Below are 26,628 nucleotides of genomic sequence, written 5' to 3' on the forward strand. Positions count from 1 at the left end.
AGTGGGAAGGTAAGGGAGTTTCTGTTGTCTTTGCTAAGAAGAGAAGCAGAAGGGAGCCACCTGGACTAGATTGCTATCCTTGTAAATTTTTCCCTATTAGATGCTCTTTATCAAATTGAGAGGATTCCCTTCTATTCAAAGTTTGCTGAGAGATTGTATCATGAATGTGTGTTGAATTTTGTCAAATCCTTTTCCTGCATCATTTGATGTGATCACTTCACTTTGCTAAGTTATCTTTAAAATTTCAAAATCAGTGAGAATGCTTCTCATGAAGTATCCTGGGACTAATGATGCATACATAAGGTGTTTTCTGTAATGCCTGATGTAAGTCCAGGGAGAGGAAATCCCAGGGCAAAATACCTCCAAAAACCAAAATCAGTCAAAGGAAGAAATAAAGTTTAAAATTCATTTATTGCTTACAAACTGTAGTCTGGGCCCTTCTCTCTTTCCTGCTCCAGCAGAAGCAAAACCAGCCCTCCCCTCACCTCTCAGGTACAGATAAGCCCTCTGTTGCCCAGGTAATCACCCATTGATATGGAGATGAACTTCTCTCCACCCGTGAGGAATGATGCAAATATACTAAAGCCATACTTCTCTCCACCCTTGAGCACCTGTTGATATGCAGATGTACTAAAGCTAGGTGAGATATTCTGGAAATGTTACAATTTTACCCACACCTTAATAATGCAAAGTAAAATACAATGATAAAAATTCTCCTTATCCTTAGTTCTTTATGTATTCCTCTTTTTGTAGTGACTAGAACTACTGATTAGTTGCTTAAATTACCTCTCTTTTAGTATGTTAGTCTTCTGCTTCCCAAATGTTACCAGACAAAATACACATTCTAAGGTAAATCAGACTGGGTTTCAGATTAAGGTACCTAAAATGAGTCAAATTAAGTGAAGTTACTAAAAAAGAATAAAAAAATGCAATGTCTGTTAGGAAAACCATTAAGATTTTTTTTTCTTGCATTAGGAAAATTGTTATATTCTTAGCATAAATATAATACCTAAAAGACTGTATGTTTTTGAGGTTAGAGAGCAAAATAATAAATCTAGTTTATTTTTAGAAGACAAAACAAAGCATGGTCATCTGGAAACCAGCTGAACTTTTTAAAATGAATTCATTGCTTTAGGGCAATTATATGCTGCAGCCTTGAAAATCACAGGAAGATTTATCCAAAGAAAGGATTATGGAGCTGTAGCCCTATGTCCTTTGTGGTTGAAATGAAGCTATCTTGGTGAGCTCCCATTTCCCCAAGGCACCAGCTTCAAATGAGTTCATGTTCTGCTTCCTGCCACTGTAGCCTAAGGCCCCAGCTGGCTCACTGGGGAACAGGACAATGCCTGAAGCCAAGCCAATCTTTATCTGTAAGTATGCTAGCCATCTCCCCTCTGTCCAAGTGGTGCTTGTTCAGGGGCCGATAGAGATCCCATCCAGAAGTCCTCTGTAAAATGTCAGCCATAAAAGTGTCAAATCTCACGGTAATTATTTAGAAATGTATCTGACTCTAAACCTTCAACATGTTTTCTCTTAGACATATAACTATTTCTTACTCTATCAGATTCTGGTTTAAGCTTCACTCTGCTGGAGGAAAATAATGAAAGAGTCAGTTATTGATTTTTAATTAAGTAGATCTCAACCTAGATCTCACTGCTTATTATGGGTTTATATTTCCAATAATTCTTTAGCTAAACATTTTCTTTCCCTTAAGAAAGAGCTCTTTTGTAGGAAGTGTTTCCAATTTGGGGAAGAGGGTTAGAAGGACATTTGTCCTCAGACTTGGGGAGTCTCATTACCAAGTATTTCTGAAACAACTTGACTGATGAAGTAGGTGCTGATGGATGGGAGCTACTCAAAGGCAGAAAAATTTGTAGTAACAATGAAGATGATAGATTTATGATGCTAAATCACATGTCAAGGTTAAGGTCGTATACTAGTAAAAAAGGGGAATTAAAAAATATCAGTATGGTTAACAAATATTCTTTTCTTATGTATGAAATGATTTCATAGTCAGAGTTCTCCTTGTTCTTCCCATGTATCCTGCTATTATGGGAATATAGAAATAGTAATATGTTAATAGCACTGGAATCCTTCTTTTGTTAATATTCATCTCTGTATTTCCCCAAAGACAAACATTTACATTTACATTTTGCCACAGAAGGATTGGAAGCACAGAGCAGGTGTACTATATTTAAGCATGGAATTGGGGAGAATTAGAGCAATTTTAACCCCATTTCTTGCTCTACACAAACAGCAAAATGTATTTGCTCATAAAATATTATGCTTACTTTAATTATTCAACTATTCATTCATATATTAACTCTTTGCATGTTTATATGCAATGTGAATTATCTAATTCACTCACATAATGTTATGTTTACTTCAATTATTTAAGCATTTTGGCCAAGACTATCTGATAATGTCAGTTCTCCCTTTTCATTATTCTGTGTGTAAATTCTACGAATTAAGCAATGCATTCTATTACAGTTTGATAACTGAAGCAAGCTATTTACGTATTAGTCAGCTATTACCACAGTAATGCTGCATAACAAATCATTTAAAGTTCAGTAGCTTATACCTACGGTATTTAGTTTGATCACTTATTAGTCTCTAAACTGGTTTGCCCATCTGTGCCAGGACGCAGGTTGACTATGCTTGTCTCTGTAGTTCAGGCTGGATTCAGGTCAGGTCAAGATGAATCCACTTTCTCTTTCACTGGCAGTTACTCAGGGCGAGAGCTCTTGGTGGATCACAGGAGCACAAAGGCCAAGCCAGAAAAACGCATGCCCATTTAAGACCTCTTCCTACTTCATGACCATTAATATTCCAGTGTTTAAAGCAATTCCTATGGCCAAACCTAACATTAAGTGGATAGAAAAATATACTCTGTCCATTCTAGTACACTGCAAAGAGGCACTAGGACAGAGGGAGTGGAGAATTAAGAATCATCCAATCTACTACTCAACCTATGCCAGGACACACCAATGATTTACAGATTCTTGCTCTGGGGTTCCCTAGAGGGAGGGTGTGTCTGTGCTATTAGTAGCAGTAGTAGTATTGAATAGTAAACGTGTATTACGGCAGTCACTGTGCTCAAGTACATTGGTCATTTTACCCTTATTAATTAGTAAAAATAAACAAGTAGTGATGAAATATATAGGTTGAAGCTTTAAAATTAACATTTAGGTTTTGAAGCTGATACCAATAGGATAAAGCCCAGTAGCACCATTTTCCTATGTACAAACCTCCATGCTTCATTGCCTGTTGCTGCCTCCAGCCCAGACCGTGGCACTGTCCTCTCACCTGCCCTCCCTTCAGTCCCATTCATATGCAGGCAATGCGACTACCAGATACATTTTCAGATGAAAGTGCATTCCTCCGTGACACTCCTCCGATCAAAAAACCTCTCAAGTGCATCCCCATTGTTCACAGAATGAAGTCTCGAGGTCAAATTCTACGATCTGACATTTGAGACCCTCAATAGAACAGCCTATCCAATTTTCTCATTGTTCTCCTTCAAGTACTCTATTGTTTTTACAAACAGAATTATACTTTCTTATGCATACCATGTAAAGTCTTGTCCACTTAATCTTTGATTTATAAGGTTCTTTCAGCCTGGAATTGTCAGTACCAATCCCATTTTACATGATCTGGTCCTGTTTATCCTTCAAGACCCAAATCAGATGTCATCTCTTCCTTGAACATTCTAGATCCTCATAGCTTGAAATAATCTCTCCTTTCTTGCAAAACTCACACAACTTTCCTGCCTCCTCTATGACATTTATCATTTTATAAATTGCATCATCATTATTATTTATATCTTATCACTGGTACTGGACCACCATTCATCTCTTCCCACCTCAATGCCAAATGTTTCCTTGAGTCTTAAAACAATATTTAATAGAAAACTAAGTTATCAATTCATTAATACCCTAAGTAATTGTTCTTCCCTGTTCTGTATGTCAGTAAGCTTAAATGGTTTCCATACATAACTATCAGTCTACACTAGAGTAACAGCCATTAAATTCCAGTTTTCTTTAATTTGCAGGCCTATTTCATGTGAGCAAGATTAGCAGATGTAGTATAGCTCTGTACACTGCTTTAGTTTCAGAAATTTTTGTCCTAGATACCATCTATGGATCTATCAGGCACTGGGCCTTTGGAACCATTTCAGCTCTGGGGAAGTTTTGCCTGACGTACCAGCAATGGAGAGAGCATGTTCAGTGCCCTTTGCATTTAAGAAGGGCTGCCATTGTTAAGTTTTCCTGCCAAGCTCCAAATCCAAAATCTTAGCACTCCCTAATGTTGAAAGCAATCCTTTCTCTGTCAACAGTTACATGGAATGAAACAAATGGATGGAAGGCCAATGTCAGTGACATTTACCTTTGGAACTAGCAATGGTCTATATTTGTATACAGTGTAAGCTGTATGAACATTACTTTGAGTAGCTATTTAACCTCTATTCCTACTATGGTTGTTCTGAGTTTATTACTCTTCACTGTTTCAAAATTGTCAACAAGTTTTTCTCCCTTTTATGCTCTCCTTACATCATTTCTGAAGTATTGGCCTAGACTATAGAGTAAACAAAGCCAAATCCTATATTCTGATGATTTTGTTCCATATTTTTTCATAGTACCTCATTGAGTCATCTTGAGATTTTTCTTTATCTCTCTTTTGTATTTTTATTCTGAATTTCAAAGTACACTTTTTCTCCAATGCAGTTTATCTTCTTTAGCTTCCTTTTCTTTTGGAAAAGAAAAAAATCAATATAGAGTGTGGTTTAATATAAATGGGACTGTAGTGTTAAATGCCTCTTGACTTCTTTCTAATAAATTATTTAAATAAAAGGTTTGTTGGGAGCCAGTTTTCTTGGCGTGCTGGGTAAAGTCTTCATACATTCAGTTTTCAATCTGATAGTGTTCATAAAAGCAGAACATAAACACAAAACATATCCACAGTTTCCACCAGTTTTATTGTGCAAAATTATTTTCTATAAAATTGGATTTTTTACGGATAGAAAATGCCTCAATAAAATCACAGCTTCAGTTCTAAGAATGCACATAGAGCCAAATATGGTCCTGTAGTTTTCTAGGCAACTAGCAGAGCACTGAAGGGTGGTGACAGGAGCAGAGAGGAAATGAGTGATGAGGCCAAGGCAAGAGCAGCAGCGCGTGCGTTAGCCACGGGGGCCCCGCAAACACCTGGTGATGTTCATGAAAGCATCACGGAAGATGGAAACGATGAGAGTCCTAAAACACTTCCTGTTAAACTGAAGATCACTCGTAGTGATGTGTCTTTGTTTTAATGCAGGGCCTCGGCAAGGATGCGGGGGTTACCTGACAGGCTCAAATCACACCTTTGCCTCTCCCGATTCTGATTCGAATGGAAGATACGACAAGAACTTAAACTGCCTCTGGCTTATAACCGCACCTGCAAACAAGCAGATTAAACTCACCTTCAACACTTTTGCTCTGGAGGCAGCAAGTTCTTTTCAAAGATGCCTTTATGATTATGTAAAGGTAAGGCTGTTACACTTCTTAACAGAGTCTTCTAATCCAGACTTGTATATGTTTTACTCCAGTTTATACCATACAGGAAGTCCTAAAAATTTTGAGTACTGCTGATTTTTAAAATAACCTGTTCTTCAATGATATAATGTATACCACAGTTGCTCTATCTTTGTATCCAATTATCTTTAATATGGATGACTCAACAATTTTACATGGCTTCTAAAATTAGCTTTAAGACTCCCTGTCCATCCATGTCTTGTAAATGATCTATGGAAAGATAAGTTGTGTGAAAAAATTTAGCAAATCCTAAAATAAAGTTTATGTACTTCCTTTCCATATTACCTTTAGATGTTGAAAAAATCTTGGTATTGTCAGGCTATATGTATTCAGATTAAAAATTCTAAGTAGTATCAGTCAATATATACTACTACACTTAGGGCAGAAACAACAAGGTTAAGATTTCTGCCCCTGAGGAGCACACATCTGACTGCAGAGCTAACAGGACACAGGCAAGCCAACAGCAAGCAGTTCGGGGTAGTCAATATTCAAGTGCCAGCTGATGCATCGGACACAGGCTTGCAGCAGTGTGCAAGTTTAAAGGGAGGAAAGTTCATGATAATCTGGTGTGAATAAGAAAGACTTCATAGGGTGAGGGAACGCTTATTCAAGCCAGGAGAGAAGGCATTCTGGGCCAGATGAACATTTAAAAAAAGGCACAGAAGCTGGAATATGCACGTCTTAGAAGGGTGAAGAGCCTTGCTTCATAACAGCACTGCTGACGACCAGCAAGAAATATGTTCACCTAAGGGCAGAAATACCCAGATTGGAAAGGATCTTGAAAAGTCAGACTCTTGAATTTAGATATTATGCCACTGAAAATGAGGGACCGAAGGCTTTCCAATGAGTGATATGATGAGCTCAGTGTCTTGGGAATACTAATCTGGAGTCAGCATTTGGGCAGACTGGAAGGGAGGGAGTCTGGAGTTCAGGCTTTAAGGGGAGGTTTCTGTTGGATAAGAAGGATGCAGAGATGGTGGAGTTGAGCCTGGTGCAAGAGAAACTTGTAAGTTCAAAAATTGTCTTAAAATTTTAAGAACCAGTATTTTTTTTTTAAAGGAAGGAAAAGTCATGAGTGGATATACATCTGAGCACTTAATTATAGACTGTCTTATATTTTCACTGTGATAAAGTCCAAGCTTAGGGGGCCAGGAGCATGTAAGTGCCATTAGGAGGAGACCATGTATTTGGACAGTCCTGGTTCAGTTTGGGTGACAGCAGGACAGACTGCTAGGCTCTCCCGTGGGCAGAGGATGGAATGGAGCTCCAGCAAGAAGACAGCAGGACAAGAGGGAGGTGGTAGAGGGTGTCTGAAATCAGGAGAAACAATACTTCCTGTGAGGGAGACCACATGGAGTTAGGAAGCCCAACTCCCACTCAGCTTTCCTGGGAAAGGCACACCGTGCAGCAGTCAGGACCGGAGAGGCTGGCTGGGAAACAGACAAGTCACAGGGAAAAAAAGGTAAGACTCAGGAACAGTGGAGTATCACTAAAATCAAGCAAGCTTTGCCAGCGATGTACTCTTGAATTGTAAATTAGAGACCAGAGAGGTGAAGAGGAATAAAATAACTCATTAGACTGGATGAGAACAATTGAACTGAAATGGCACAGCAGCCAGATCAGGTGGAGTTCATGAAAATTAGAGATATCAGTTCAGATTGAATTCTTTTCTAAAATGAGGCCGAAATGGCCAGAGCAGCAGTAAAGCTGATCTTCAGGGCTGTTCAAGAGCTACCCTGGTTCTACAGAAAGGTGAAGCTTCCAGGCAGATAGAATGGACTCAAACCCAGTTTTGCCACCAAATGCCCTCATCTCCCTGATTCTTCATCACTTCATCTATTAAAAAACAAGCAAAAATCACATAAATGTATCTACCTTGCAAGGTTCTTTCAAGGATAAAGATAATAGTGGTCAGCATTGTGTTTGAAATATAATTTATAAGCAAATTTACTTCTTTTTCCTCCTCTTTGTGTAACTCCATATGGGCATGAAGTCCATAGAATCTCCTTTTCTTAAAATATTAAAAATAATTGACTTGCATGCAGATTCTTAGAAATATAAATTCATGCTGGATATTTGAGGTGTGGTCTTGCCAGGAGGAGGGTTGATATTGGATTTATTCTCAAGATCCATTTCTGAACATAATTTGATAATGTCATTAAAACAACTAGTAATTTTCTGAATTTCTTCAAGTCATTTGGGACAGAAATAGCAATGCCCAGAAACAGGGAGTTACTGTCTAGCTTCAGTATAACAGGCCTTCTTCTTTTTTAAAGAAAATCTGTTCTGACCTACTTATTTTCCATCTTAGGAAAGCAGTTTCCCTCAATTGGCAAATATTCCAGCTTATACTAAACCGGAAGATCAAAGAACAGTCCTTGGAATGGGAAACAAATGTCTTTATTAAAGAGATTCTCTATGATAAATGGGACAATTGATTCCTCTTAGATTATTGCCTAGATAAAATCAAGTCAATTTTTAGAAGAGTTGTTTGAATTCAATTCTGTAGGTGGATACACAAGTGAAAACATGCCACTTCCATCATTTATTTGTAATTCTATCACTGTCAGTTTTGAAAGGGTTGACTTGAAAAGTCATGAAGATAGCTGCAGTAGCAGCGAGCTGTGTATTTCAATGATCAGTTGCTGTTGAAATTAATGTCACATGCACTCCATAAAGAGTTGTGTGGCATGATGCTGTGCCAGGCGTTGTACCCTCACTGGGGATACGGAGAGCTGGAGATATTTCCTCCAGGAGCTGTCAGTGACGTGGAGATGACTGACCTGTAAGCATATAAATTATTATCATTGTGACAGAAATGATAAATGTGAACAACAAAGAAAAGTACGGCAGAAGAGAATCTCATTGATGTCACTTTGGGGCTTGGGAAAGGCTTCCTTCCTGGGATGGCTGAGCTGGGTTTGGAGGGACATCACAAAGGCATGCTTCCTGTGGGGCTGGCTACTGAGGGGGGCACGTCAGGGTGGACCATGAGCTACATGGTGTGTCCCCAGCTCCTTGGCAGACCCACCTGCCAAAGCAGTTAAGTCCCAGCTGCTGTGGTGAGGAGTGAAGGTAATGTCAGAGAGGGCTCAAGACGGTGAGCCTAACTGACATTCCTCTGCCAGGAAATGTGGAGCTAGCAGAAGAGAGAGGGCTCCTTCCTAACATTTTCCAGTTCCTTCTCAACTCAGTCTGTGCCCATTCTAATAGATGGTATTTTACAATGTTTTCTTGACCATATGAAATGAAAGTCATCTTATGTGCAAGCTAAAGCCTACCCATGTACAGAATTTCAAAATATTAATAAGTATGTGGGTAAAATTGCAATATTTCCAGAATCTCTTGCCTGGCCTTAGTGCATCTCCATATCCATAGGTGCTTCCAAGGGGTGGAGAGAAGTAGTCCATCTCCAGATCAACAGGTGATTACAAGGGGGAGCGAGGGCATATCTGACCTGAGAGGTTGGATGGGGGCCCTTTTTTCTGCAGCTGGGTGGTGAGAGACATGGGTGAGCAGAAGTGGATGACAGCTTGTAGGCAATAAAACGGGTTACTCCCACTTTATTTCTCCCTTTGACTGATTTCAGTTTCAAAGGTATTTTGCCTCAGGATTTTCTCCCAGAGTCACAATGAAAAGAAGAAATAAAAGGAAAATATATAAAGTAGTGCAGATTTCAATATGTAAGTGCTCTGACAAAACTACATTAAGTCACTTGATAAAGTAGTCAGATTCTTCTTATATGGGGAATCATGGCAAATGTAAAAGTGTAAATTTAAACTAATATGGGTTAAACTTAAATGCCAAAAACAGCATCACCATCTGCAATATGAGTTTCCAAAATGGTAGAAAAACTAAAAAATAAATAGTTCTAAGCAAAATAAAATACAGTCTTCTTCCAATTTACATAGTAGTTAATATTCTTAGAAATTTGGTGCATATTACAACTGTGTAAAATATTTTTGTGTTTATATATAGAATGGATTTAGGTTCTGGGATCAAATAATTATGAACACTTCTGTTACACAATGTCTGGCAGGACATTCAGAAGTTATGTGGGACAGAATAAATCTTCACTTAGCAGAACTGTCCTATGATTTGCAGGATGGGACTCTGCAATGTGGCTTCTAACCACTAAGGTGGCAGTTACAGCTCCAAATTATTGCAAAGGCCCCAAACCACCACACTTTTGCAAAAAGACTCCCCGGGGGATGGTATTGTCCCCTGTGAGAACCTCCCTCTGCACCCCGTAGTCTTACCTGTTCAGTCTGTGGTCAGCCACTGGGAGGAGGAGATATCCATCTTTGTGAAGGAGTCTGCAGTCTATCAAGGCATTGGGTTCGTATCTTTTTGAGGCAGCACCAGTTGTTCATTCATCCATTCATTCCAAAAATGTTCTTTGAGCATCTGCTATACTGCAGATACTGCTCCAAGCCCTGAGAAGAACATTGAGATGTAGTAGTAATAATAACAACAGCAACATAAAAATTCCTGCACTTATGGAGCTGATTCTAATCATTGCATCTTGTGGCTCTTCCCAATACCACTGGAACCATATAATTATTTTTTCCCAGAAGGTTCTGAAATGGATCAGAATCCAACTCCAAACCTGAAAAATAACTATCTCTTCTCTTTCCCATCCCAAATTATGCTGAGGCGTGTTGTCCTGCAGACTCTTAATGGAAGTTCCTCAGTAAAATAAAAAAAATTCATGACTATAAGATACAACATAGAGATGCTCCAAATAAGAAATAAAAATCCTCCTGTTATCAAATCCCTAAGGAAATGTTAAAAGAGAAAGTCCTAAGGAAATTAATGTCTAAAATTAAGTTAAATCTGAAAAGAATTAAAGCCCAATGTCAAAATTTATTGCCCTTTTGCACTAAACTTTCATAGAAATTAAAATTCCCAAATTTCCTTCCTACTTTTTTCTACTGCTCAGATTAATGGCTTTATAAAGTACAGCATCTTGTGGTAGTTGTAGTCAGAGACTGTCCTCCATCAAATTATTTGTGCAATTTCTTCAAGATCTGAAGTAGAGTCTAATATACTCCATTATCAAAGAGTTTTAAAAGCTGAGAAAACAGAAAATTCTTCTCAGCTCTAATTCACATCCACAAGACTTCGAACATAATTCAAGCTCCAAGTAGAAAGCAGTTATGCCGGAAACATATGCCCCCAGAATGCAAAATGTAGCAGCTCCCGATTATGCAGATCCTAAGGGCATCCTTCTAAGGGCACACTTATTTCTTAGTCCCAGTGTCCTCCCATCTCCAGCTTGTATGGTACCACATGCTACCCACTCTCTGGAGCTACCCTGTGGAAATCTGGGAATGGGCAAGCAGGTGGAGAAAAATTTGGCTTAAGCTACCAGGAGTCCTGGAGCCAATGTCAGTTGTCCAGAGGCAATAACCTGTGTATTGCAGCCCAATTAAGAGAAATCTTGTTGCAGTGAATGAACTAATGCAAACTCCAGCTAGAGACCAGGCATGATGTAATTCCCTCCCATCACAGTTACCAGTTATCTGTTCAAACCCAAATCAGGTCTTAGAACTCCCACAGGACAAGATGCCATTCACTGGCAGGAAACTCACGGGACTGCTGCCCCTCCCCTCTTCTCTCACCCTGCCCCCCAGGTGCAGCTCAGTGGGCATGCCAGGCTTTCAGCTTCAGGGCCTTCCACACTCTGTTCACTCTGGTTGGATGCCCTTCCTCTTCTGTAGGCCTGGAAGGTCTCGACTCACTTTTAATACCAGCTCAAATATCTGTGTGAGGTTTTCCCTGACTCCGTTATTAGGGTTCCCCCCCCTCCCCGATTACATTTAACTCATTGCAGCACTTATTTTTCTTTATTTTATATATATATAATTGACATATACACACAAATATATATTTATATTTAATTAATGGACCTATCACAAATTTGTTGTGTTCAATTGATGTCTTGAGTGTACGAAAAGTGCCTTATACAGCCTTGTATACATAGGACCTAGCACAGCAGCCTGGTACACAGCACATAGAATAAAAATGCTTGCTAAATGAATGTGATGATAAAGACAGCATAATTATAGTAAAAATGTAACTTGCTTACCAGAAGAAGTACAGTACCTAAAACCTGGCAAATCTATTCTATAAAGCGAGGAGTTTAGATTACCCAACTTGAGTCTCTTCTGTTAGAAATTTACTAAAACCATGTTTGGCAGGAGAGAGACAGTGCCATCTAGTGGTAAGTTTATTTTTCTGTTTATTTTGAAGTGACCATTTCTATTTTATATATTCTTAGCATTGTAGAATACGGTCAGTGGTCATGGCTGTTCTGAGGTTTATAGCACACCATAGTTTTAAATTCAGTATTGGATCTACACACACAATGGCTATTTTACACTGAGTGCATGCATGGCAAGCAGTTAGGGGAGATCTAGCAGAGCAGCAAGCTGGTGCAACTTATATTTTCACTGTATCTTCTGGCTGACGAGTGGAAGACAGGCTACCAAGGGACACAGCAGAAGCAGGGTCTGCACAGGAGGCTGCAGTGAGAGTCAGCGAGTGGTCACAGTGGGTGGGCGCTGGGTGGGATGGTGAGGGGAGAGCGGGCTGGGATGAATGAGGCCACGGGTTTGCTGATTCTAATGACACATTATTTATAAAATCATATATTACTTCTGCAATGAGAAAAAATTTTTAGGCATCATACCAGGTTTTTACCAAAAATCATTGTAAGTCTATTCAACAGCAATTCTCTTCCTCAAATAAAACTAGCTCTAAGAACGTAAGTGTAAGATTCTTAATCATGACCTGTTGCAACTTCAACATTCATTTCAGTATAAAATATGCAACTTCTCTGTGAATAATGGAGAGCGAGTGAACTGTTTTTCTTCTCAGTTATATGATGGAGACAGTGAGAATGCCGACTTGGTTGGAACATTTTGTGGCTCTACTGTACCTGCTCCCTTTACCTCTTCTGGTAACTTCCTTACCATTCAATTTGTCAGTGACATCACTTTAGAAAGGGAAGGATTTAATGCTACATATACCACCATGGACAGTGAGTAAATTGAGAAATTTTTATATATTATGAAATGTGTGTTTGTGAACTAAAAATAATGCCATGCTTAGAGTTAAACTCAATGTTAATTCCTATATAAGCTCAATGCCAATAAGTACCATGTTAATTATTCTGTGTTTAATATATGATACAAATTAGGTATAATTAATAGTCAAGTATATATACTCTAAATCCTTCATAGAATGATGTAAATAAGGCTCCTTTGTGGTGGAAGGGTAGGAAGGCAGAATTTTAAATAATGTGTATGGGATGAAACATAAGTGAACTTGTATCATAAGTTGTTCTTTTCTCCCATCTCAGTGCTTTGTGGTGGAACATATAATGCGACTTGGATCCCACAAAGTATTTCATCCCCCAACTCTTCAAGCTTAGACTCCCCGTTTTCCATCTGTGTCTGGGTCATTGAAGCTCCTCCGCCTCATCAGGTCAAGGTGATGGTGTGGGCGTTCCAGCCTCACTCAGCGGACTGCAGCCAGAATTACCTAGAGTTCCAGGCCTCAGCGCAGGTAATAATAGGATGAATGGCAGCCCATCTGGTGACCTTTAACTAGTATTTGCACAACACTTGAAGTAATGAGGGAATAATTAATTAAATTCTCAACACTCTAAGCTGAGATGTGTTCTTTGTAGGTGTTAAGAAACTTGAACTCGGTCCTGTGAATCAGGAGCTCCCAAACTAGCAGGTGCATTAAGAAATGTGGGCATCTTAATAAATGTGCGTGCCACTGGGTGGAATCTATGTATAGGGTGAAGTGAAGGGGTCAATGCAGAATGCAGGGAAGTAAGTTAAGAGGCCATTTGGCAGCAAGCCAGTGGGACAATGTTCATGGAAACATAAGACATAAAAAGGGAAAAATAGAGTAAGTTGCCCATGGGATGTGCTGTTGAGGAGACAGTTGGACATAAAAGTGTGATATTGAAAGAAGGCCTGAATATTTGGGTGTCATCATCATATGAGTGGGCAGCTGAGATAATGGCAGTAATGAGACTCCAGGAAACATATGTAGGGAGGAAGTCATGAACTGAGGATGGATACCTAGGGATGACCCAGGAACACTGGGCTTGACTCTCAGCAGTTGGAGGAGCAACTAATCTACCCCAGGTTCATTCCAAGACTGTCATATTTAAGCCCCCAGATGCTGACAACAATAGAGAATCTAGTCTATCACTTTCCAAGTTTTCAAGGTCCTCCTCATTAAAAATGGGGGTCTCCTGGTTTGCACATGTATCTTGGTGGGGGTAGAAAAATCCAGTTTGGCTGACTCCAGTGCAGAGAGGTCTGGAAGTGCTGGCTGCTGAGTGGACACCGGGTTTGTTGAATTTTTACAGTGCATAGACACCATACACTGAGATACATCCTGGGCCCTGCAGTGGCCACAGTGCACGGTCATCAGGATTGCCTCAGGAGCGGTTTTCAGAATGAGACTCCTTTTCCCCAGCAGCACTCTTCCTGAAGGACTTGGAGCCAAGTGGAGCAAGTCCCTTGGGTTAAAGCTCTTTCAGGTTCCCACTGCTTCATGAAGCTGAGACGGTGGGGACAAGGCAGCCCTCCATCGGGGTGCAGGACCACGCTTACAGGGCACAGGGAAGCCCTGCAGTGTGACCGCAGCCAGTCCGGCCTCAGTAAGACCCTGTATTTGTCACGAATGAACACTTTCTTTTGGCCAAATAAATAAAGGAAAGAACAAAGGCTTTCAGCCTGGGTAGGTAGGGAAGAAATGTAAGAAATTGACTGCTAACTGGGAGAAACTGAAACTCCCAAGGTGTCCAAGAATAGACAGAGAAGACAGAGCTGAAAGGTCACACAAGAATCCTGCCAATGATGGAAAGGTCTGTGCAGGCAGCTGGCAGTGGGTGAGCCCCTGTGGACAGTGGAGAGGAAAGCCGCTGGTGTGCAGGAATGCAAACTAGTGTTTAATGGACCGTGTAAAATGCCTGAAACCTGAAGGGTTGAGAAAGGACATGGGCTGCATAAGATGACTGTGAGGTAGGATGGCACACTTTTCTGAAGAGAAGTAACCCAAAGGGAGGTGAGTGAGAATGACGAGAAGGGTCAGCTGGAGAGCACCTCAGAGGAGACGGAGCTTTGGTGCAAGGTAGGTGCTGCAGTGAGCGGCCTGGCGAACCCCACCCCCCTCCGTGCCTACTCAGTGCACTGCGGAGTGTGGGGAAAGACTGGTCTTCAGCAGCCAGCTGAAGTCAAGGCCACGAAGTGGAGAGGCCAGGGGCGTGGACAGGGGCTGGCTGACAGTGCTATTAAAGTTCAGAGGTCCAGCAGGCAAGGTCAGGAAAGGTGCAATGGCCCAAGACAGGTGGGGTGGAAGCCAGGTCAGTATCAGGAGCTGGCAGGCCACAGGGGGAAGCGGGCCTCTCAGTGGGCGCCCAGGAACACGGGGATTAGAGGCACACCTGCAGGTGAGGCAGCAAGTGAACTAACCTGGGGTGGCTGTTTTTATGCGAGGACTGATAGGCGTTAGACCATCTATCCTGCTGTCTTGAGGGCTCACAAAGCCTGCGCAGGACTCACAGAGGGAAGCAGGGACCTCTAAGCAGGCACTTGGGCAGTCGTGCCCACGGCTCCGTCTGCTAAGGGGCATGAGGGCTGGGAGCCGTGTCAGGAGTCTGGCGGGAGTGAGGGCGGGGCTAGGAAGAGGCCCGGCAGATCCTGCGGTGAGCCCACAGCCTCGGCTGGGCAGGCCTGGACTCAGCAGGCGTGGCTGTGGCCTGGCGTGGCAGGCTAGGCTCTTTCCGTGGGCCAGTATCTGTCCCCTGGTATTAGCAGAAACTTGGCCCCGCTCTGTCCGCACCCCAGGGAATGTGCGACTTGTGTGAGTCTTGTAGCAGGAGCTTTAAACACTGTAACTAGTTTCCATCTGAATAGCTAAGCCATACTTTTATATGCAGTTTTATTTTCGGCTATGCCCTATTCTCTTTTGAAACTCAATCTAATGTGATTTGGCTTCCATTTCATTTCAGAGTAGTGGCATCCCAGGAATTCGGTTCTGTGGCAGAAATGCGTCAGCTGCACCATTCTATTCTGCCATGAGTAGTGCAATCGTCACTTTCAAATCCCAAGTGTTTAACAGCACCTCTAGAGTGGGTTTTTCCTATCAGATTGCAGGTGAGCCCTGGGACTTCATCTTTCACTCATTCAGAAAAGCTGCACATATTTAGAATTACTGCTAGAATTGACTCCTGCGAGTCCATCACGGTTTGTTAACATAAACTACACCTCTAAGCGGTAAGAATTTCAGCCCCAATTTAGCAAATTACTAACGCTGGTTTCTGAAGAGATTAAGTATAATACTATTTGAAGTGTTCAGAATGCCAGCATATTCTTTAGAATTCATATAGCTAATTTAAAAATATACCAGTTATTTTATTAATTATTCCACTGGACCACATATAGAAATCACTATATGTCAGGAAATTATTTTGTAAAAACCAAGAAGCCTTGAAAGGGTTATTTGATTACTAAAACTAAGAGGTTTATTTCTAGAGAACACTTCATATAATGTTCATTTCAAGATTGATTAAAACAAACAAAGATACTTTGGATGTTTTTACCAGAAATGGCAAAGAACAACAATTTGCCAGTTCTATCAGAACAAATTAATACATCGAAGGATTTAAATAGAATCTTCATACAAAACTCCGTGTTGGATTAAGTCTTTATGCCTAAAAAAAGAGCCTAAGTGTCAGCCAGTTCCCCCTGTGTGATCAGAAAAGTGCAGAGAACGGCGGACTGTTCATTTGCAAAGGGGAACATTCATATCTCACTGCACGTGGGGGTGTTTTATGTTTTCAAGACACTGCTGAATTCGCTCCCTTTGCCATTCACCTCTCCTCTGGGATCTCAGTTATCACACAGGGAAAGGAGAGGCTGGTTTAACTTTTCACTAAAGTTTGTTTAAATTCAATAAGCTTTTTGTATTATTCCTTTCAGGTCGAAAGAGCACTCAATATTGGGATGCATACATTCATTATGAATTTTCTTTTCTCTAAGATTGCAACCGAGAATATAAAAAGGCATTTGGCAATCTGAAGAGTCCTGGATGGCCAGACAATTACAGCAATGGCATGGACTGCACTATTATTCTCACGGCCCCACACAACCACACCATTTCCCTCTTCTTTCATTCGTTTGACATCGAAGACTCCAGTGAATGCAGACATGATTTCTTGGAGGTAACATACTTGAGTATCATGTAAATGAATTTTTCAAAAGATAATGGATCCCTTAAGGCTTTTCACCTTTTTCTCTACTACTGCCTATCATACATCCCTTACTTGATTCACTAATTTATTCAGTATCCTTTCATTCTGTAAATATTTATGAAACATCTTCCAGATTCCGACACTAGGAATCTGGTAGGGAGCAAGACACTTAGAATTCCCCGGAGGCTCACAAGTACAATGGGTCAGACTGGAATCAGTCAGTCCCCACACAATGTGGAAGGGACTGAGTCAGCAGGTGGAAGGGACAACACAAGGGAACTTGTGTTAGGAGCACAAGTTCAGTTCGGGGACAGAGAAGGCATCTTGAAGGAGGTGGTGTGTGAGTTCAGACTGGCCAGAGCAGAAGGATGCTGTCTTGCCAATGGGTTTCAGCCCCAGGCAACTTCACTATGGATTCAGTGAGACTGAGGAATGACAATGGAACTTTCTTGGGGTGAAAGGGTTTATTACCCGGCTTGTTTTCCCAGCGATAGGTCAAGCACTAGAATTACATCTGCATCCAACAGTCTGCAGGTCTACCGAGTGTGGCAGCAGTAGCCTAGCAGCAGACCAGTTACATCACCAAGTAGTTTAGGTTCAGGTGAGGATCCTGGCCAGAGGAACCTTCAGTTTATCCACAGATGCCCAAGAGCAAAGTGCTCATTCTGGGAGGACCATGGCACTGACGTGAAGAAGTGTGCTTTGTATGGATATCAAAATGAAATGAAATGACACTAAATGATTAGTCTACATTCCCTGATGACCGCAAGAGTTTGGGCATCTTCAGTGTTCTCGAGAGAGAGTGTTGTCTGACCAGGTGCTTGGCAGTGGCCAGGAGAATGCTGTTTCTGTCTCCTTACTACTGGGAAGCTCTAATTTGGACAAACATGTGACTTTGCAGCTGTCCTTTCTCCGCCCACCCATTTCCCACTCCCTCCCCAAAACCAAGATCGTCCTCCCATGCCTGGAGCAAAAAAAGCCACGCTCCCGAGCACTCACATGTTTGTGACTGTCCAGTGCCACAAGAAAGGTTCCCTGGGTCCTTTCTGCTCCACGCCCCCAGCGTCACTCCAAGGAGCACCACTGTGTTGCTGTCTATAGGAAAGTGTCCTGTATGAGCCCCTCACTGATACAGATGGTGTGTGGAGCTCCATGCCTGCACTTTGCCATGAAAACCCCAGTGCTTATGTGGGTGTTCTTTGCAACTTCTGTTGGAGATGTATTCATTCTTAGGAAATAAACTGCAGTACACCATAAAGATGCTCTCTTCCTTTGAGAGTTGAATTTGAATTTAAATGGTATCTGAAGCTCTCTTAATGGGCTGTTTCATGCACATGAGAATCTTCAGTAATTTTTTCAAAAAGTTTGCTTGCTCCTCTACTCTACTCCTGCTATAGAGCTTTATTATCCTGGAAAGCTGTCCCTGTAGAATGACCCTAAGTCCTTTGTCAATGACTATTTCTAACCTGCAGCATAAGAAGTATTTGGAGGAAGCTCATGCCCTCTCCATGGGGAACACTTGCCACTAGGGAGCAGGAGCAGATGGATGTAGCAGGAGGAAGTGAGGGGAGAAATATGTATTACTTGTGCTAATCAGGTATTAAACTCAGACCACATACCTCACCCACCATGGAGTGTAAACATTTACATGAAGTGTAAAACAGAAACAAGGGGAGGAGGGGGGCACAGAGAAAGGGCGGGTAACCCCGCCAGTTCAGAGTCACAGAGTGACTGCGCTTGGTTCACGTCAAGCCCAAGCTGACAGTGGCTGATGGAGCGAACATGTCCGCTCTACCTCTGGGTCTGGGCATGCCGGCTGGCTCCCCAGCATGGGAGGGCGAGAACCTTTCTCCTGGCTGCCCTCCCTTACTCCACAGAAATGGGGCTGAAACTTCCTGTCCAATGAGCAAGGACAGGAAACTGCAGCCTCAGCCTGTAAGGTGCAGCTATGTATGGGTTTTGGTGGCACGGCTGGCATGGCTCCCTGTCAGTCATCCCAGGGCACCTCAGCCTCCCATTGGTGTTAGCGATGGCGGGGACAGAGCCTTCTTACTGGCCATATCACCGCCGTGCGAGGCCCTGCTTCGGGCTGATTTTGGAACCTGCATTTGGGTTCAGTGCCTCCTCCGCCCCTTTCAGGGCCCTTTTTATAAAGACCCAGGGGTGACTACTGCTCTCATTGTCCCATTCCTCCTGTGAAGAGAAAAACAAACAAGAAGTAATTAGCATGCTCACAGGAACTGCTGTCCTGTCCTTCCTCTCAGAGCATCAGCTTTCTAGAAGGGGACATGGACAAAAAGAATCCAAAGCTGAGAAGAGAGGTGGCAGGCTGTGCCCTCGAGCACTCGAGACCACGGCAGCCTGCTCTGCCTTCTGGGATAGTGGCTCCTCTGTCCATAGCAAGGCCACTTTCTTTAAACAGTTTGCAGAATAATCCAAAAAGCACCAGAAAGGCACTCTTCTCTCCCACTGGCTACTACATAAACCTAAAAGGAATCTCTCCAGATCAGCACCACCCTTGTGCCTCTGAAGAAACTCGAGGACTTAAGACAACCAGCAGTTAAGTAAATGTTAAACTATGAAATGGTAAAGGGAATGGAGGAACTTCTGAGATTTTGAAAACATATTTCAGTGAAATTTGCATTCACATGTGTTGAGCTGCTTACAAGTCCACACTGCCTGGATAACATTCCCTAAAATGCCCTAAGAGTCCTCCTCGGAGTAGGGCTGGTTATGAATGTGCTGGAGGTGCACTGAGGACACAGTGTGGTTACCCACACTCACACTCTCATTCATTTCCTGTTTTTATATGTGTTTACTCCAGAGAGTGAATTAAAAAAAAAAATCAATTCAGTCTCAGAATATGTGTTTTTAAAATATATGTAATTGTCAGAAATTTTATAGATTTATTGTATTATGTCCTTTTCCCATACAGAAGAAATTCTTTTTGTTTTGAACTTTATTATAATTTGTATATTGATTTTTTTCATTGCTCCTTTATAGGCAAGCCATTTTCAAGGGAGAAACCATGCACACAGTACAATAAATGACGTGTAACAGAATTCCCTGGCAGCAGAGCAGGCAATATCTGCCCCTCGCCGTCTCCCCACCGGCATCTTTTTTAAAATTCACAGATGGGTTTTGCTCTCCAAATTGAATGTGTCCCTCTTTTGCAAGTGAACGTGACTTCTGGGTCTATCTTCAGAAAGTTCTTTATTCTTAAATACATAAAACAACAAAGCTTTTCCAAAAAAGTTGTCAAATTGTCTCATGTGTTCATGTATAGCCATAATAAATCAGAGAAGAAAGTATAATATGCTTAAGTGTAATCAATAATGACTCATTTTTAAAGGTGAGAAATGGAAGTGAAAGCAGTTCACCCTTGCTTGGCACATATTGTGGAACTCTGCTGCCAAATCCTATCTTCTCTCAAAATAATGAACTATTCCTACACTTTAAGACTGATAGTACCACATCCAGTCATGGATATGAAATAATCTGGACCTCATCACCCTCTGGTAAGACATTTGTGCTTCATAGAACAAGTAATGTGATTGAGAAAAACGTACGGGGTCTAATGGAAGACAGACAACTGGAAGTGAACTTATTCTTTTTATTCATCTGTACACCTGATTATTTTCTGATAAAAACAGGAATTTTTAACAACAAAAATATATAGAATCTCTTCAATCCTACTTTTTCTGATTATTTCTCTATATTACTACATATTAAAGAATACATGTTCACATAAAAGTATAGATAAGGTATGAAGATTTAAAAATTCCTTTATAAATTATTATATGTATTATATCTATGTATGTATAATATATATTGTATATATACATATGTATAAAAGAGGTTGTGCTCCTCGCAGTCCCTGTCATTTGCTGGCAGTCCTGGAGGCTAATTGCTTTTTCAGGGAACTAAGTACCTTCCTGATTCTTGGTTGGTTGGTTAGGAAATTAGAGTCATGTAGGTATATTTTACTCAGAAGAGGAGGAATAGCTTTATAAAACATAATTATACCAAAATCTTTAAAAAATAGAATAACAAAAAATGACTCATTTAAAATATATCCTGCAGGACCAGAAAAGCGCAATCATAAATAGTGAAATCTTGGCAGCTAAAGATGCTTAATGATCTCCAATGCCCTAATTTTATAGACGAGAAAATAAAACACAAGTTTAATGAGTTTTTCCAAATACACAGGTAGACTGTGGCAGAGGCAGGATTAGACTTCCAGTGGGCAGCCACCAGCCCAGCACTTTTAAATTATGCCATGCAGTCTTCCTGCATGGTTCATATGATACTGGGGTCCCCAGGGCTATCTGGTCTAAATAATGATAGCTTTCTTGTGCGAGTTAGCACACTGAGCAAATTCACACCAATATTTCAAGAGCTTTGGCTTTGAGCACGTCAGTCTTGGGACTGTCGTTTATAAGCCTGGTAAAGTCATTTTTATAATAAAGTAGTTACTGCTGAAACCTAAGATAACACCCTCTTTCAACTCAGCCCTGGAACTTCACTGTTAATGTTACATCACCCCCGTCATTATCATCAACCCGCTGTGTGGGAGAGCTTGACACCATCCACCCAAGAGTGCACAGCTGTGTCCTCAACCTGCGCTTTCCAATGGCCAGTCCTGGAGAGGCTCGTCCCTGAATCAGGAAGTGCAGGGAAAGAGTAGGAGGTGGAGGGAGGAGGAGGCAGGCAGGGGGTGGGAGGGATGCGTGGGATGCGGCCCAAAGAAGGCGCAGAAGAAAGGTTTTGGCTTCAGCGACTCTTGCAGAAGGTCTCTGCACCTCAGGAAAATAACTTTTCTTGCCTGGCGAGTGGGCGGTTTCTGCTTTGCTGAACCAAATTTCCTGCACTTGTTTCCTTGCAGGCTGTGGGGGAACTCTTGAGGGAGACAGCGGCTCTTTCACCAGCCCCGGCTATCCCGGCACGTATCCAAACAATACCCACTGTGAATGGGCCATTATTGCTCCTGCTCAAAGACTTGTCACCATCAGCTTTTACTTGATCAGCATCGACGACCCCGGCGACTGTGTTCACAATTATCTCATTCTCTACGATGGACCGGATGCTAATTCTCCATCGTCTGGACCATATTGTGGAGCAGTGAGTAAACAACCATTTAAAATTCCCATTTATCATTTTAGAATAACTCAGTATACACTTTTAAAGGCAGACACATGGAAAGTACAAAGCACAAGCCTTTTACAAATTCGGTAGTTTTCTGACTTGCGTTTTAATCTGGGGAGCGCGAGTGCCACCTAGTGGACATTGCGTTAACCGAATAGCGATTGTCACCTACCTGGCCTGCGCGGAATCACAGCTATTTAGCGTTCGGAACTTCCATTCCCCCCAACACCTACTGATTCAGAATTTCTGGGGTAGGAACCCTTGCTTTTAAAAGCTCCATATGTGATTTCAGTGCAGCGCCCAGGGCTGGTTACCCATGTTTCTTTCTTCATGACTAAAGCTATAGAAAATTAGGACACCTCGCTCCTGATTTCATTTACTTCTTGCTGAAAATGGCAGGAATTCTTGGAAGAAAATAATATTAAAGGCAGGTCTGGTGACTAATAGTGTGATTGTTTTTGTGAAGTTGTGGTGTAACAGATCTTCCCTAAACATCAGGTTAGAACTGTGATGCCGACTCGGCATTGCCGGCATCCACCCTCACTGCTCTCTGTCCCTGTGGCAGCAGATACACAGCGTTCCGGTGAGCGGCATGGGTTTGCTGCTGGGACGATCTGTCTCTCGTGGTTCTCCTCTTGACTCAGTTAGATGTTCTAATTAAACTGGACAGGGAATTACATCAGCTAGAAATCTAGACTTTGATTTTTCTTAATTGAGGCATAATTGACATGTACCATTATATTCATTTCAGGTGCTCAGCATGCATTTTACTTTCTTGTGATGAGAACTTTTATGATCTACTCTCCCAGCAGTATACTTATAATTATGCAGTCCAGTATTAGAACTGCAGTTAGCACGCTGCACATCACCCCAGGACTTGCTTACTGTGTCGCTGCAGGCTTGCACCTTGAGCACCTTCATCCATTTCCCATGCCCCACCTGACGCCTGTGGCCACCACCACTGTGCTCTGTATCATGAACTTGGTTTTGTTTTGTTTAGATTCTACATAAGTGAATAATACAATGGGGAAACTCACACAGTATTAGTCTTTCTCTGACATTTCACTTAGCATAATGCCCTCAAGGTCCTTTCCCTGCTGTCACAAATGGCAGGATTTCCCATTAACATTCCATGTATATTTATGTCTATCTAGCTACCTATAGCACATTTTTTTTATGCGTTCTTCCCTTGATGGGCATGTAGGCTGTTACCATGCCATGGTTATTGTCAGTAATGCTGCAGTGAACATGGGGATGCACATATCTTGTCCAGTTACTGTTTTTATTTCTTTTGAATACATTCCCAGAAGTGGAATTGCTGGATTATATAGTAATTGTTTTTAATTTTTTGAGGAACCTCTGTACTATTTTCCATAAGGGCTGCACCAGTGTGCATTCCAACCCACAGTGCATGAGCTTTCCTTTTTCTCCACATTCTTGCTAATCCTTGTTATTTCTTGTCTTTTTGACAAGGTGGATAATCTGGGCTTTGCAGATAAAAGAAAACTGAGGCACCAAGAGGAGAGCTAGCTTCCTTCCATTTAAACCAGTGTTGCAATGACATTAATGTACACAACTAAATATGTCAGGTTTTTAAAATTGTGGTGTTTACAATATTTCCCCAGTTTTGCATTATATTTCATTAATGTGGACATGGTTTCAAGTGTAGTTGTTCACTTTTTAAAATTAAAGATACAGTCAATTTCTTTAGCATGTCAAGTCCAGTAAAGTAAGTTTACTTCGAGTGATCCTTAGATAGCTAATCATGTGATGGTTTGAAAATGTTTTCTTTTATGATAAAATAAATGTAATTTTTCATTGGGAGATCCCACACTCCTCTCAGTTCCAGAATCTGACATCTGGAAACATGAAAGAATAACAGGAGAAGTTAGGAGAGTTTAAAACTTCAGTTAACTGTCCACACTAGTTTGTCATGTGGAAATTTGGAAGCAGGTTAAAATGGAAGGAAAAAGTAAACAAAAGTTTCATTGAGATATAATTCACATGCCATAGAGTTCATTCACTGACAGTATACAGTCACCAGTGTGTAGTAGAATACAGAGTTGTGTAGCTCAGGGCTTCACCACATTCCATTTTAGAACATTTCCACAGTTCTAGACACCCCTGTGACCATTAGCAACTACTTCCCTTTTTCTCTCAGCCCCCCACCTCTAGCACTATTCTGTTGTAATGTGTCTATATTAATTCTTAGAAGATTACTTCTAGACATATATGCAGGTTAACTGTAAATTCTCTAACACTTCTTTATGCAGTACTTTTTTACTAGGTTTTTTTATATTTCCAGAAAAAAATGTACAAATTTGTGAAAATTATAATTTACTTCTTTGTCTGCAATTTTAGGACACTAACATAGCTCCCTTTGTGGCTTCCTCAAATCAAGTCTTCATAAAATTTCACGCGGAGTATGCAGCACGCCCATCAGCAATCCGACTGGCCTGGACCAGCTCACTGTGATGCCCCATGCTCCTCAGCGCTTCGGCTCCACCACCTGGGCCATCAGACTTGGCACTGGTGGTAATTCTGCCGTCCTCATACGTGACCTCCTGTTTGTGCCACTGAGAATAACTTGACTTTAATGTTTCTCACCAAAGTACATGTGGAATCAATATTTACACATTTTGTTTTGACTGGAAATCATATGGCATATGTGCTGTACATTTTCAAAAGCTGATGATAAAACAGAGGTACAGTTTTCACTGTGAATATCAAATTAGGGGTAATAAACATTGAAGTGTACACAGTGATGCAGCATCTATTTTTAACTCTTTAAAATGTAGTCTTTTTCACTATGGATGTAAATAACTGTTCAAGCTGAATTTTACATTTCAACTAAGCACACGACGCTTTCAGAATAGGACCTTGGGAGCCAAGCTGCCTGCATTTGAAGTTTAGCCCTACTAGCAAAGTGCTTGCTTCACATCTCTGTGCCTGTTTCCATGAGTACCGCCATGTCTATTCCAGCGTAACAGCACAAGACGTGAAGTTATACAGAGTTTAAGGAATGCTTTCATAAAGTGTTATGCTGCCTTTAACAAAGAGACTTTATTTTAAATGTTTAAAGTTAAGTTTCATTAAGAACATGGGAGCAAGTGAATGGAAGAAGCTGTAGAATGTGTTACTCATCTTCCTCTAATGCCCATGTGCCAGAGAATTAACCTCTGCACAGAGTACTGAGCCACATAAATAAAATACTTTCACCATAATTCCTGCTTCCTTTAACTCTGGATTTCAATAGGTGCAACTTTATAGGCGACTTGCTATTGGAAAGAACCGTGAATGTGATAAACAACACCTTCAAACCCAAAGGGCCTCGACAAGCTGAGCAATGAACTGGGGCCCTCACGGTGCAGTTTGATGGGGGCAGATATAACATCTTGCTCTTTGATCTAAAAATGAATCACAAAGGTACAGGACATGGAGAAAGTGTAGAAATAACTCCTGAAGTAGCATGGGAATTTTATCTGAAAGCAAAATTAAGATATGCAGCTGTCAAACAGTAAAGAGGATTTGATCTTAGACTGTGTCAGGAGAGTATGGTATCTACACGAGTCATTTACAGTCAGAGAGACACGCTTTCCTAGCAAGCATGTTAGAACCTCCTGACACTTCAGGACTTTTTATTTCCAATGTGCAGGGGTTGGATGGGGCCGATGACAGTGCGGAATAGGAGATGAACAGGATAGGGGTTCTATTTGTCATGACTTCCTAGTAAATTTCAACTCCATTTAATGGGGAAACTGTTAAAACTATGTCACACACTCAGCATTGTAGTACTAACATCATTAATTTTATTGAGAACTTATCTCTGTATAACATTTATTCTATGCCAGGCATCATTCTCATATGTCACTCATTGAAACGGAATCCTAAGAACCATCACTCCTATTTTACAGTTGAGAAAAACAAGGTATGGAAAGTTTTATCACATGCGAGTGACAGCCCTGTGATTCTACCCTCAGCCACCACCCAAGCTTGAGCCTCCCTCCAGTTGGAAGGATTAGGTGTGAACTTTTAAATATGATAGTCAAACTATTTTCATGGATCTTTTGGAATTGTTAAAAAAAGATTGGCACAGTTATATGACACAGAAATAATGTTAATGCAATTGCTATTAGTTTAGTAAAAACAGATTACACAGCATCAAAAGTCATGTTCTTGGAACAAAATTTTTTACTTACTCAGACCACAAGTCATCTGTGCTATCAATTTAATGGGGAAGTTATTGAGAGAAAAATGATGTGATAATTGCTGGATATTTGATGATTCAAATTTGGTGTTCCCAATTTTAATCTGGTAACTTTATATGTCATGTAGTAAGGAGTTTAGTATAAATACAGCTTAGAGAATAAAAAAAGCTTTTTTAAAATTAATGATTTCTGCAAAAATTTATGTGAATTTACCAGTTGGCATAATCTAGTGTGCCTCATGTGGACCAGAAATCTCCCATCCTCTATCTTTGATTGGCCTACTCTGTGGGACCACGGGGTAGGGGTAGTATATCTCTCCTCGTGGGAACTATTCAAGCATATACTGTATGTAAGAATAGAGCACTTGGCAGTGATGCCGCAGAAGCAAATTAAGCTCTGATAGATACTGACTTTTCTATAC

General features: G+C 41.1%; 1 protein-coding gene across 1 annotated transcript in view; it reads left to right on the forward strand.

Annotated features, from left to right (window-relative positions):
- The window catches only part of CUBN (cubilin), a 257,655-nt gene extending 231,264 nt beyond the window's left edge, over positions 1-26,391 (forward strand). Inside the window, exons 60-67 of the mRNA XM_036889071.2 lie at positions 5,314-5,522; positions 12,453-12,615; positions 12,937-13,142; positions 15,613-15,757; positions 16,643-16,824; positions 20,207-20,372; positions 21,740-21,975; positions 24,361-26,391. Of these exons, the coding sequence (XP_036744966.2) occupies positions 5,314-5,522; positions 12,453-12,615; positions 12,937-13,142; positions 15,613-15,757; positions 16,643-16,824; positions 20,207-20,372; positions 21,740-21,975; positions 24,361-24,474 (1,421 nt within the window). The 3' untranslated portion in view covers positions 24,475-26,391. The remainder of the gene's footprint in view (positions 1-5,313; positions 5,523-12,452; positions 12,616-12,936; positions 13,143-15,612; positions 15,758-16,642; positions 16,825-20,206; positions 20,373-21,739; positions 21,976-24,360) is intronic.
- Positions 26,392-26,628: the final 237 nt, after the last annotated feature.

Source organism: Manis pentadactyla, chromosome 3, assembly GCF_030020395.1.
Source record: "Manis pentadactyla isolate mManPen7 chromosome 3, mManPen7.hap1, whole genome shotgun sequence".
NCBI lineage: Eukaryota > Metazoa > Chordata > Mammalia > Pholidota > Manidae > Manis > Manis pentadactyla.